The 13,262-nt window shown below is 40.2% G+C and overlaps 1 protein-coding gene across 3 annotated transcripts; it reads right to left on the bottom strand.

Moving 5' to 3' along the window:
- Positions 1–2,811: 2,811 nt before the first annotated feature.
- On the bottom strand, positions 2,812–12,696 carry CZH5orf63 (chromosome Z C5orf63 homolog). 3 transcript variants are annotated; one of them, XM_035310652.1, is made up of 4 exons: positions 12,519–12,696; positions 7,201–7,324; positions 3,844–3,900; positions 2,812–3,064 (listed from the first exon to the last, which is right to left on the bottom strand). In XM_035310652.1, the coding sequence occupies exons 1-4, from the start codon at positions 12,674–12,676 to the stop codon at positions 2,885–2,887; spliced, it is 519 nt and encodes a 172-aa protein (XP_035166543.1). In that variant the 5' UTR covers positions 12,677–12,696; the 3' UTR covers positions 2,812–2,884. The 3 variants fall into 3 exon arrangements, with proteins under 3 accessions (XP_035166543.1, XP_035166545.1, XP_035166544.1); XM_035310654.1 differs by having other exon boundaries at positions 7,201–7,321; XM_035310653.1 differs by lacking the exons at positions 2,812–3,064; positions 3,844–3,900 and adding an exon at positions 3,907–4,812 and having other exon boundaries at positions 7,201–7,321.
- Between the last annotated feature and the right edge of the window lie 566 nt (positions 12,697–13,262).

The raw sequence follows: 13,262 nt of genomic DNA, 5'->3' as shown, positions 1-13,262 counted from the left end.
AAATGATGAAGCACACACAATACATGGTTGTGTTTGATTTTAAACAGAAAGAAGAGTTGGAAGAGGCAGTCACCCCTTGTCTCTACATTATACACAGCTAGCACCTACAGCCAAAATAGAAAACTTCCATCTCACTGATGGAGTCTACAGAGGGACAAAAGCTATTATAGAAATCCTGTTATCATTCATGTTACAAAATAAAGAAGAAAAAAAAAATAAATCTGACAGTGACTACAGAAGAAAACCTCCACAGTCCAAATGAATAAGGAACAAAAGATTCATAATCTACTATATGACTAAGAAGTTTGCTTTTGACCTCCTTTATTTTTTTTTCCAAAGCAGACCACATTATAAATAAAGGAAAATTGCTCTATGATGGCTATTCCAGCCACTGTCACTGATGTATATTAGGAAATGGGGCAAGTCCACATGACCTCTGTTCTCTTTATTTTTGAGATAATAGTGGTGTATTTTAGAAAAGTGCTTGATGTTTGCCTGAAAAGCACTATATGCCGGTCATTTTATTACAAAATCTCAGCAAGGAAGAACCAGGGCCCTCTGAAACCATCTCAGATTATAGAAAGAAAGAAAATGGTGCTTGCTGATACAGAGAAAATTCACACATTATTTGTCAGTGAGTTGTGGTAAACTTACAAATTTAACTGCAGCATTATATACTGAATATACTTTTTTTTTTCCCCCTCCTGTTGGTGAAAGCATTACATTTAATACTTTGTTGTGTTACTGGAATTCAGTCACTTACTCCTGAGAAGTTTCAGCTTGTTTATTAACTCCCCACAACTTAATATTCATCTATAATGTAAATGTTGACTGCAGGGTAAAAGAGCATGATCTAGAGGTAAAGTAAAGTCACAGAAAGTATAAAATGGTTACTTAAAGTCAGGAAGACTGTTTTCCTTTAGAAGGAACAGTTGGCTATAATTTCTGTTTTGGACCAATCAGTTAATCAGAGTTGCTGATAAAAGGTTGAAACAGGTTTAATGAGATGCCTCAACTTCTAAGCTGGCTCTTGAGTTTTTGCAAATCTAGTAAATCCACCTCTGGACTGATGCTTTTCTCTTTCCACAGTCTTCTTCAAGAGAAGGAAGTACTATGAAATGAAGTTTTCTGAAGTCCTCTGAAGCAAATCTCAGGGTGTAGTTCAATGATGTTCCTGAATTTACTAAAGCTCTATGAAGGGCATAGCTCTCTGTTCTGGCAACACTCAGGTATTTTCAGACCCTGTGCAGAGTAGATTCAAGCTGGAAGAAAGTTTTAATTTCTCACCCCCCCTGCAAAATTTCATCTTGCAAAATTCATCATCACTGGGGAGTAAACAATCTGTCAAATGCTGTAGACACTGCAGGATGGTACCATAACAGGACTGCCTACTTTCACAACAGAAGATTAGCTGGTTTCTTATTGAACCATACCCCAAAAGCTTATGTCTGTAGTGAATCCTAGTGAATTTCAATTTGCTGTCCTAACTAGGTTTTGTGTCTGGATTTTTCTCCCCGTGAAGACCACACCTGTTAAAATTGTTTAAATTCTTAATAAGTAGAGAAGATTGAATATTACAATGACAGAAAGAATACAAACGCAGCAGGTATGGATTAGCTTCTGTTTAGGAGGTTCTATTAAGTAAAGCTTAAGTAGACCTTTCTTCGGTGCATATTACAGACTATTCAGCTTAGAACAGTTGACTTCTTAATTTGCCTTTCTCCTGTTCCTGAAATTTGACTTAGGCATTCTGTCTGTCCACTTGACATATTTTCATCACCAACAATGCACTAACAGAACTGCAGCATCCCCCATAAAAGGATGTTGTTGCCAAATGATAAATGGATTTGCAGTTGTGTTGCAGAGTGAAGCTAAATGTGATTCCTTTCTGTCAGAAAACATAAAGACTGGACTGAATTACCACAGAACTCTAGCCCAGAGGCCCAACCACTGTTCCCATAGCACAATTAGTGAAACAAGTTTCCTCTGCTCACTGGGTTTGTAATGATGGAGGATTATGCCACAAGCATCCCTAAGCAGAGCGAAGACAGTGTATTAGCATGGCTTTTGTTTTAGAATGCAACTGGAATGTAAGGGAGAATTCCCACTGTCTTAGGCTAGGAAAATTTTGAAGAAACTCTTTGTTTTTTTTTGCTTCCATTTTATAGTCTGAAATCAGTGACACTAGCAGACATTAGTCTGGAGTTAACAAATGATGTTTTCATTACAGATTTGCTTCTTTTGTCTCTATTATACTTTATTTTTCTTATTCCTTTCTCAGAAGTGACTGGGAATAATTCAAATACTCAGCCAAAAGCTTGCCATAGTAGATACAATAGACTTAAGTGCAACACGTTCACCCCACGAGAAGAAAAATAAACCATTTGGTGTTCACATATGAGTAACAGCTACATCAAATTGTGCTGATTGTTCTAGAGGTATGACTGTTTCACTGAGAGTGTGCTGTCCTTAATCAAGTGCCCTTTTCATTTACAGTACATTTATAGCCCTCTTCCCCATTTCAAAACCAGCATTTAGGATACACTCCTCAATTTCTTCATGCCTCTTAAAGACGTGCAACTTGCATGTACTAACAATCTCAATGCATATTTCATTTTATCTGCAGCTAGGAAGCAACATTTATTTTGTCAATGAAAAGCCAGCCCACGATAACAGTATATGCAGTAGGCACAGTAAAGGCTGCTAGTGGGGCTACGTGTATGGTTGAGTAATACAAAATACAAATTTAAGTCACTCAGGTTTTTTTAGGACAGGGGTACCGTAAGTTCTAAAAAAAGTAAGGCCAGATAATTAACACTGTTCTTTTCATGCCATTTATTTTGCACAATCCTTTCAGAATCACATGAGAACAGCTTCATTTTCTTCAATGGTTTCTGTGATTATGCAATTCCAGCTTTGAAAGCTGGTCCTCAAACTTTTGAATGTCTACTCGATGCTTCATTAGGAACTTTCCATTTAAATGGAAAACAGGTATGTCATATTTGTACTTATCATACCATGCAGAGTTCTCTGGAAGGGTAATATCCACCTCCTGCAAAATAAACTGTGACAGAAAAGAAATATGTTAGTACATACTAAACACTGAAAAACAATACCTGATTGTCTTTTGATCAGGATTCTAACTCAGAAATGCAACATTTTCTTTGTGCTTTCCAATTTATTCTTCCAAGTTTCAGACAATTGCCTATTTTGTGGGTACCAGAAAAATAAGCAGCCACAGTCTTTGGCTGGGTATCTGCAAAGGACTCTTGCTTTAGTCCAGTAAGGTATTTTTGAATCCCTGTGGAGAACCACTCTCCTTTGAGCATCAGCTACAACAAACATACAGCTGGAAACACAATGGCTTCATGTTAAGCTGCATAGTGCAACACCTCTTTAATGTTGCTACTAACAAGTTCTTCTTTCAAGAAAGACATCAAAACTTGGTTAAAGAACAGCAAAAACTGTACCAAATATAGTTCAAATATTTGAAGCCCTGCATCAATACCAGCATCCTTCCCAAATGATATCATTATTCGCTTCATAAGAGTTGCAAATTCCTCTATCAGCAAGGGAAATAGTATTTATAAACACAGTGGTTCTAAAAACTTTTGCAATTAAGTGTATGTTGGTTTACTTTGCCAATAGATATTAGAGAAGCATTGTTGCAAAATGTTTTTGGGTATTGAGTTTTATAGAAATCAGTGCTGAAATTGTCTTGAAGAGGTCACCGATGAAAGAATGCTGGATGCAAATAAATCCAAGCAATTTTCTTTCACAAACAAAGAATCCTGGTTAGTTATTCTTTCTCTATATAAACTGTACAGTATCACAATACATTACCCGTCTCTTATATGGCTCGAGCGCTTCTTTTGCTTCATCACATAGAGGGCAAGGTTTCTAAAGGAAGACATTCAGACTATCTTAAAGTATGCAGTAAAACACACAGATCATTTATAGCGTCAAGTGACATAACAGACAGGAGTGGTCATTACTGTAAATGCGGGTTCCCTCTCCCATTTCTCTCCTATGTCTTACTGCTTCTAAATCTTTACCGGTGCAGAATGGATGAAATGAAAAACTACTTTTGCTTCACCCGCAGAATTTACACATTCGCTGTTATTTTTCTCATGGTATAAATTAACAGTTTTCAACTGGTATTCTAAAAGCAAAGTGCACAGTTTAGGTGTCTTATCTCCCCCCAGTATACTTCAGCAGCAATGGGTATTGAAATTGTTTCTATCTCCAGCTGGAAACAACTTCTGGTACTGCTCTTGTCAGAAGTGGAATGAGGGAGTCAGCATGACTAACTCCTAATCTGCTTCAGATCAAGTCACGGGGCAGTTCAAACAGAAAAAAAAAGAAAAAAAAGAAAAAAAAAAAAAAGGTGAGTTAAAATAACATGGCTGAGTTTGCCTCATAGGAATTAAGCACAATTGCTTCCAACCTGCACAGCTGGGAGGATAGTGAACCTCCACCAAGGTGAACAGGAAAACAGCACAGACTTGTGACGGGGTCAGATTTTCCAAGAAAACCTCTCCTTTTTGAAAATTCCCTAGTCTTCCACTACAGTTATACAGCTGTCTCTTGCTGATCATGCATCATGATTGTTAGAGCAATGCATATCTGAAGAACATGAAGGCGTGTTGCTTCAGCATTTGTAGTAGCAGCATTTGGCCTGTAACTCACACAATAAAGTATACAGCGATGAATATGGTGGCTCCATCCCTCTGCCATGAAATACCACTCACAGCTGGAAAGTATCAACTTCTCTGCCTTTGGCTTAAAATCTTCTTTACACACAGAGTTAATCTGAAATAGTTATTTCTTATTTCCTGTGTGTGAATTAATTGGATTAAATACTCCACTTTTAATTAACATCTGATCTAAACTGTCTTTCATACACAGACAAATCCTTATACTCTGAAAACCTATGCAAGATTCTAAAATTCAACAGTCCTGTATTCCTGCTAGTTCTTGTTGCGTTTGCATGGACTGATTACTAAAGACTCACAGGTATGTATCAATGATGGAGACAAATGCCCCTGAATCCTGTTTTGTAAAGTGTTAGGCTCCTTACAGTGAGAGTTGGATGTACATAGTTCTCCTGGGTTTGCAGAAAGCATTCTAAAAGACACACATAAACATTAAAAAAACTAAGTTGACTATTAGCAAAGAATATGCTTTTACTCTTGCTCTGTTGACAACCCTTAGCACTACATGGCACTAATAAGATAGGAGCTGCTTTAAAATCAGACAGTAAACTATTTCAATGAAGAGTGTAATTTGTTTAAAGGTCCATTTATATTATAGCATATTTTCAGTACAAGAGTGCCCAAAAGTAGGTCTCTGCCATTACTTTATCTTAATTTGTAAAAGGGCTGCCTGGATGAAGCTGTCTCAGAAAATCTCCCATCTGAGAGGTACGTTAGAGTGGCAAGTGGGACTCCTATTGCTTAAGTAGTAAAAATCCCTTCCTAAAGTGACCAATGTTGGGCTGTTAGCTAAATCTGTTAGAACGTACACATGGTGGAAGACAGAGTTTTATTTCTACAGATAATTCACATTTATGCTGCATACTTAGACTGAAGTTTTATGCTCATTTTAAGCTGGCACTGATGCTGAACGAAGCAGGCCCATCTTCCTGCCACTGTTTCTTTTGTGCTGGCATAAGTACTCATAAAGCTGCAAGTAAAGCTAGACAGCAGAACTGATCTGACTTACAGTAATCTTGCAAAAAAAAATAAAAAAGTTTTTTTTTTTTTCCTTAATCCTGGAGAAGTTGTTATATGAATACATGTGTGTTGGCATAAACAGAGTCTGTGAGGGGGGAAACCATTTGGCAGCGCTAGCATGTACCAGTTTGAAGAGGTCACAGGAGCCATAACTCTCTCCTGCCCTCCTGATTCTTAAAAATACAAAGGCAGGAAAAATGTAGTTAAGTAGCATTAATTAAGAGTGCTGACTAAATTTAAAGCAGTCTGCATTCTGCTTTGCATCTGCCAGTAATATCAGACATGAAAAACATTTTACATTAAAAACATGTTCAACCAAAGAGGCCAGTTTAGAGAACTACTTGAACTCTGCTCCCACAAAATTTGATTTCATACAGTTTTACTAGTTTCAAATTTTATGACACAAAATGATACAAAAGAGCTTTTTTCCAATTATTAACCCAAGCTAAGCCCATTATTTCCTACTTTATCACATTCTGACTGTGAGTGAACTGATGCTGAATCAGGCAGGGAGAGAAGAGACCTTTAAAGTATAGCACATCTTAAAGAATGTATTCCACTGATTAACAAACAACTAGTAAAGTTTTTATTTTTATTTTTATTTTTTAAATCTATTCCTACACTACGTAGTTTAAACATTCATTTAGGACTAGGGATGGAATGAACAAACATTGTGCAGGAGAAGGAAACCATTTTAATCAAATCCATCATCAACAAATACCTCCATACTGATTTCAACATTCTCAGTGCTTTGCATTTTTAGCTTTTCTCCTCTCAAAGACCTCAATGGCTATGTGAACCATACAAACGCAGCACACACTGCAGTGTGCCATCCTGACTAAAAGTGGAGAAGACCTCTGCAGACAATGTAGGCCCTTAATAACAACTTGTGGAAGGTGACAGTTCACAGACGACCATTCCTGCTCATCTCATACACTAAAGAATAACTGCTCATGCCACAGACAAAGCTTTTTCTGCATTTGATTCCTGTTAGCTTTACAAAGCCGATATAGCAAAAAGAGAGTGAAGCAGAATTTTCTTTTTCTTCATACACTATCAGTACTGCTTTGATATATTTTCAGTCTCACAGGTAGCACTGAAATTAAACTTGAGGGCTTTGAAGAGCCTGGTTTGACTGCTCATGCTTGTCCTGAGCAGATTAGGTATGAAAACTCATCTTTGATGTCCATTTCCAGGATAAAACACTGGTAGTTAGAGAACAATTTTCCACTAGAAAATGGACCACAGTGTCACTGAGATTCAGCAGTCTTGAAGTCTCCATTTGTTGCTCGTAACTACTTCTTTGTGAGAGGAGTGTGCTGTAAAGCCTAGAGTAAAAGATATCCTTCAAAGCAGAATGCTCAAATACTACACAGAAAGCCAAGCTGCTTCATCTGGGAATCACATATATCAAAGCTGATATATATGCAGTCTTGCCTAGCTTTATTTTGTAAACTACTTTTACCTTGGTGAACAAAGTCAACACTGGCATATTTGCACTGGCTGAACACAGTTGTCTCCCCAGTAGACTGGATGAATATCTTGCTAGATGTGTGGTTCTGCTCAGAAAAAAAAGCACCATTGTCCTGTTAAAGTAAAAATAAAATGCACAGTTTAATTGTTTTGTGGTAAGTTAAAACTCATGAAATTTAGTTTTAAAATTAATGTGAAGCAGTTATAAAGTACACAATCAAACCACTTTTATGTTCACAGTATCAGTATATTAGTCAGAAAAATATGTCAGTATGTAATTGGCCAGAAAGAACTTGGGGTAGTTCCAGAGCTGTAGCTCCATCTAAAAAACATTATACTTTCTTGCTGAAATGCCTCTTTTAAATTCTGTAACATCGATGCTGACATAAATGCATTACAGTGTTTCAACTCGATATGTGCCAGTAAGAATTATGTGATATTAACAAAATGCAAAGTGAATGCTTTGAACCTCTGTAATCTTGCTACAGTGCTTGACATATTCTGCTTAAAATTATTCCATCAAACAACTAATCTCTACCTAATCGGAATATTAAAATAATGCTTCCTGCAGCAAAAGAAAAGCTGTAGCCAAGACATTTTAACTCGGCAATATTAAAAACATGCACGTTGCCCAGAGTCCATCATGCAACAGCAAATTAATTTATGAAAGATGTTGATTTGTTTGTGGATTCTTTGGAGTAGTTTAAGTAAGCTGATTAAAAGTAGTGTTGTTGAAGGATGCCATACTGGAGTCTTGAAGTCATCCATTCCAAGTAACACTAATAACAACAGTGCTTCCTCCCAGGTTGCATCTTAACGGGATCTTTACAAGACATTCTGGGTCTCAGAGGCAAAAAACAGAAGCAAAAGGGAGACTGCACTGAGAAAGTGGGCAGAGATGATACACAGTCTACACTGTGGCAGTCAAGTTGCTTTTGCATAAAGCCAAATCGTATCTGTCAAATGCGTATCCAATCACAAGCCCAACTTGCATGAAGTTTTACTAACTACAGCTGATCATAAATTAACATGTGAGAGCATACGTTGTAAGTTTGAGCTCCTTAAGTGTGAGGTATAATGTAGAAGAAAAGATGGACTGTTGCAATTGATAAGCATGTTTTAGGATGTGCAGCAACAAAGAGCCCAGTGCTTTCTCTGGATTTCTCAGTACGGATATTATACTGTATTATATGTTTTAAGAGAAACACTTTAACCAGCATATCTACTAAAGAACACAAAACATTGCAGTGGAATCTAAACTTAAGGCTACTTGGCAGCTACTTAGCAGCTATGTTTCCGAGCAACAATCACGACAAAAATCAAACATGCGACTTGACACTACTCTACCTGCCTTAGGGCCACCCATTTTTCTACAGGATGTGGGCAAGGGTGCCCTGCCATGCTTCCAGAAAAAGCTTAAACAGAACAAATACAAATAAAACTTACTATCCATTGAAAATTGTAACTGGGGTTGCCAAATTTCAGATGCTAGGAAATATTATTTCCCATTTTTTCTTCTGACCACGTAGAAAATATTGTTTAAAACTGAATGTTCTGCAATAAAAAGGTTTCTGTAATTGGGTTTACCTTGGGCCATAAAGGGTTCTTCAGCTGCAGGCATCATGCTTGGCACCAGTTTGAGAGTCAGCTGCAGGGGCAGAGCAGTGTGCCTGCTGTCCCTGCAAAGCGGCAGGTGACCGGCACAGCACACGCTGCTATTCCTCAGGGTGCGTGGCAGTGCATGGGTTTCACTTAGCCAGCTGGAAATCTAATTGTCCAGGATTTTACAGAGCAAATACACACATACAAAAATCAGCTTTGAGCATTTTGGAAAAAAAAAAATGCAGATCTGAATGACAGTGACTAACCTCAGTCCTATTTAGAAATGTTTAGGTCCCCAGCACATAGCTGCTCAGAGAGGATGAGTTTTTGGCATAACGAAGTGCAGCATGTTGGCCAGCTCATGTGCAAGATAAAAACGTCAAAACAAACCATTTGCATTCTGGCAAGTTTTTAAAGGAATGCTTTAGTTGCCAGCCTAGCAAGACAAATTTTGTTCCTTCAAAACAAAGGAAATGCTCCTCAATTTGTTCTGTGACCAGCAGAATGAGTAATGCCTAGATTTCCACAGATCTTGCCAAAACACCAGCCTAAGGGGAACATATAAAACATTATCAATACCTAAGCTACAGGATCTCACAAGAATTAATAAGCTAGTGCAGTGTCTTATTCCCCCAACCATTTCAAATAATCATAAGCAACACTACCTTGAGAATTCAGAAGCAAACCCTCACTGACCAGTATTACTACTGAAACAAGAGTCTGTCATTTCCAGAGTTCACACGCATCTGTCTGAATGTTTTTATGAATAACCTAAGGAAAACAGAACCCTGGCTGTCAATTTATTCACCTCTGGAGAATGACGCAGAGGCCATACTGTAATGGCAGTTACAAAAAAAAAAATCTAATGACTGATCCTGATTTATAAAATGACACCAGACTCAGTCCAGGCCTCAGACATACTCTGCTCTTCCACCAGCACAAAGCAGTCTTAGACATCTAGCCCTGAGGGTGGTGAGATATTCTCAGAGGGCATCGTGTTCCCACAGCACAGAAGATACAGCTTGGCTTCCCTACATCTCTGAAGCCCACAGTTGCCAGACAGCATCATTATGAAGGAGAGCAGTCAGAGCTGCTGCATTTAACCTGGGCTAAATTAAGGTGCTAGCACAGAGCAACTTGAGCTTCTCAGGATTGCAGCTAAGGTTCTTATCCAGTAGAAATTTTCTTTTAAATCAGTAGGATTTACTAATTTTATTGGGTTAAGTAAAAATGTTTTGGATAAAACCAAAGAACTGCGGTGCTGCAGGAACCCTGAAGGTTTCTAGTATCGTGAAGGGTTAAGCATAGCTGCTATTGATCAGGAGCTGATGAAAGGGAATATCCCTGCATTCATCAGGCAAACCTACTGCAGCAGATCCATTTATCTGAGCAGCATCACATGAACCACTGGGTTCCCAACACCGGCCTGCACAGAGCTGGAAGGCAGAGCTCCAGCCTCACAGATCATTTGCATGCCAGTTTCATGGCTGACAAAAAGCAAGGGAAGCATCTCTGAGGTGCCCAGTGGAGTTCACATCCTGTTCACTTTTACATCATATCTGTCTGTTGTCACAAGGACTAAACTGCTAAAAGCAAACATAAAATCTTCGAATATTATTTTTCATTCTTCTGGACTTCTCCTTAGCCCACCTCCAAGTAATTTTAAAGACTTGTTTGAGAGACAGAATTAATGTGTAAATGTAAAAAGAAAGGATGCTTGTAAACTGAAAAGCTCTGCCTCCCCTATAGTACAATTGTACACAATGATTTAACAAATGATGCTTGTAAATCTAAACTTGGCCCAGGGTGTGTTTCTCAAAGCCAAAATGGATTCATTGCCTATTAACACAATTTCCATCACCTAATAAATTCTGGCGTGCTGCAAAAATAAAATGTGAGACTAAATCTAGCCGTTATTTGGATGAGATAATTACCTGTAAAAACCTTAGGTTAGCATCAATCATTGAAAGATAAGTATGGCTGGCTTTTCCACAACTGCATGCTTTTAATGACGCTATATACTCTTATATAGTCTTAGCTTTAAGTCACCAATATACGCATGCTATATGATTCTGAATGTTTTATACATGTTATTATCAATGTTTTCAGACAAGATTACATCCTCTTTGCTTTCCAGGCATTTGTCTGTATACAGTGTACACGGATGTAGCATTTCATTTTGTAACCCTAATGTGGGGTTCTCAATTGACCAGACCTCCCTGGAGAAATCAAACCTCTTTCTGCAAGGTAACTGTACAACATCAGCAACATGAAAACAGTTAAATTTGTCTAAAATGGAACTCAGTCCTGTCCTAAACATTTCCTAGCCGTTTGTCTTAAAGAAACTTTGTCTATACTGCTGACTCCTACTCTCTGATTAATCCTCATTCTAGTCTGACAAAGAAACAGCTTATAAAAAAGCAGAAAAGCAAGCAGATGCACACGTGAGAATACAGGCCGATGGCCTAAGTGAGTGGCAGCTTAAAACAGTCTTTTTCTGCAGTTCCTGTTTCAAAACCAGCTAAGGCCACCAAAGAAAGTGAACTTGCTGGCAGTCTGTTCTTTTCGGTTTGATGCTTACCAGAGTAACAAAACCAACAAAATAACGTGCCACAGCAAGAGACCTGTGAGTAGGAAAGCCAAAGGATGTGGTTGCTGAGATCCCCACAAGGCGTTTACCCGCCAGCCTTCCAGAGGAGGCATGTGAAATACAGGAAGACCTTGACCTTTCACCTTTCTGAGAAGGCATGTAAATATGAAGATTTTTGTTGTTGTTGTTGTTCACTAACTTCAAGGGCTTTTATGTCAACTCAAAATTCAAGAACATCTTTGATAATACTGTGTACTTCTCTGTGGTGATGCTGTACATCAATCTCTACAGAATTTCACAGAATCACAGAATCGTCTAGGTTGGAAGAGACCTCCAAGATCACCGAGTCCAACCTCCTACCTAACGCTAACAAGTCCTCCCTAAACCATATCCCTAAGCTCTACATCTAAATGTCTTTTACAGACCTCTAGGGATGGTGACTCAACCACTTCCCTGGGCAGCCCATTCCAGTGCCTAACAACCCTTTCAGTAAAGTTCTTCCTAATATCCACTACAGTTATCTGGCGCAAATGCCGTAAGCCCCTTGCATCCCACCCCAGAAAAGACTACAAGTACAATTTCACCCTCACGCGCAGCGACTTTTGCTTAGTGACCCCTGCAGGGGCATCCACTCTGGGCTCCGGTCCAAGACACATATTTCAGATTCAAGCAATGTAAAAAAAATAAAAAACTAAATCGATATGTTTGTTGCTGTAATCGCCGCAAGATCACCTCGGTAGGCACGAAAACTTACAACGGTCAGCTCTCATAAAGTAAAATACTAAGCTTTTAGACGCCTGTTTTCGGCGCCTCGGTGTGCCAGCGTCCTAGCAACATGTCCCACTCCCCTCCCAGGGCTGGGGGCGAGCCGAGCCGGCCGTGCCTCGCCCGTCCCGCAGCGACAAAGCCGGGCTGCCCCCGGCCACCCCCGGCCGCTCCTGCGCCACCACCGCCCTCTGCCGATGGCTCCTCCAGCACGGCGGCCGCCATCAGCCGCCCCGCGGCCTGCCCCGCGGCCGCAGCACGGCAGGCTCAGGCACAGACCCCCGCGGCCCGCCTCGGCCCGCTGCCTCCGGCGAGCCCCGGCGAGGCCGCGAGGCCCGTGCCGCGACACCCACCTTGCCGCCGGGGATCGGGGGGCGGCCAGGCCGGCCCCGCTCCGCGCCCTGCCCGCCACGGACGCCAGGCCTCGGCCCGGCGGGAGGCGGCGGGGCCCGGCGCGGCTCGGCCGCCGCCTGCTGGCAGCACCGGGGCTGCCGCCTCTCGCTGCCCCCATCGTGTGAGGAAGAATAAAAATAAAAAGGGTTATTGGCGGCGGGGCTGTACCCAAAAGCCGCCGGCTGCCTCGCTGTCTTCTCTTCCTGCCCGCTCAGCACCCGGGTGTTGGCAACCCGGTAGGGTGAGGAGGGGACATCTCTGGGTAAAACAACAACAACAACAAGCAAACAAAACCAACCAAAACCAGACCCCCAAACAAACAACAACAAACGTTATCAGTTTGTATCATTAAAGAACATAGAAATCATAAAGGCTCAGAGAGATACCATAGAGGAATCAGAAAGGTGTGGGGAAAACACACGGAGAAATTACAGGCAGAAAGGCACAAAATTTGCCCTAAGCAAAGGGCCAACCCTGCAGCACTTCTGCTCACTCTGCTTAGCTGGCTTCAGGCTATGTGAGCTTTAATTCAATTTATTTCCTTTGAAAGTGAAATAAGTCTGATGTAACAAAAGGAAGCAGTGGACCTAAACTGTCTCTTTATCAGTAGGTAATTCAGTTTTAGAGAGACTATCCACTTTCCTGTGACTCAAGCAGCTGCAATATAGATAAAATAGATTTTTTAAAAAGAGGTGATCCCCCCC

Source organism: Oxyura jamaicensis, chromosome Z (assembly GCF_011077185.1).
Source record: "Oxyura jamaicensis isolate SHBP4307 breed ruddy duck chromosome Z, BPBGC_Ojam_1.0, whole genome shotgun sequence".
NCBI lineage: Eukaryota > Metazoa > Chordata > Aves > Anseriformes > Anatidae > Oxyura > Oxyura jamaicensis.
The sequence above is the reverse complement of the archived record's forward strand: the minus strand, read 5'-3'. Positions and strand labels throughout refer to the sequence as shown.

Coding starts and splice junctions, on each gene's coding strand:
- CZH5orf63 (XM_035310652.1), bottom strand. CDS start 12,676: ATGGGGGCAGCGAGAGGCGGCAGCCCCGGTGCTGCCAGCAGGCGGCGG. Junction 7,325..12,518: donor CCCCGATCCCCGGCGGCAAG/GTGGGTGTCGCG, acceptor TTTTTACTTTAA/CAGGACAATGGTGCTTTTTT. Junction 3,901..7,200: donor TGTTGACTTTGTTCACCAAG/GTAAAAGTAGTT, acceptor GTCTTCCTTTAG/AAACCTTGCCCTCTATGTGA.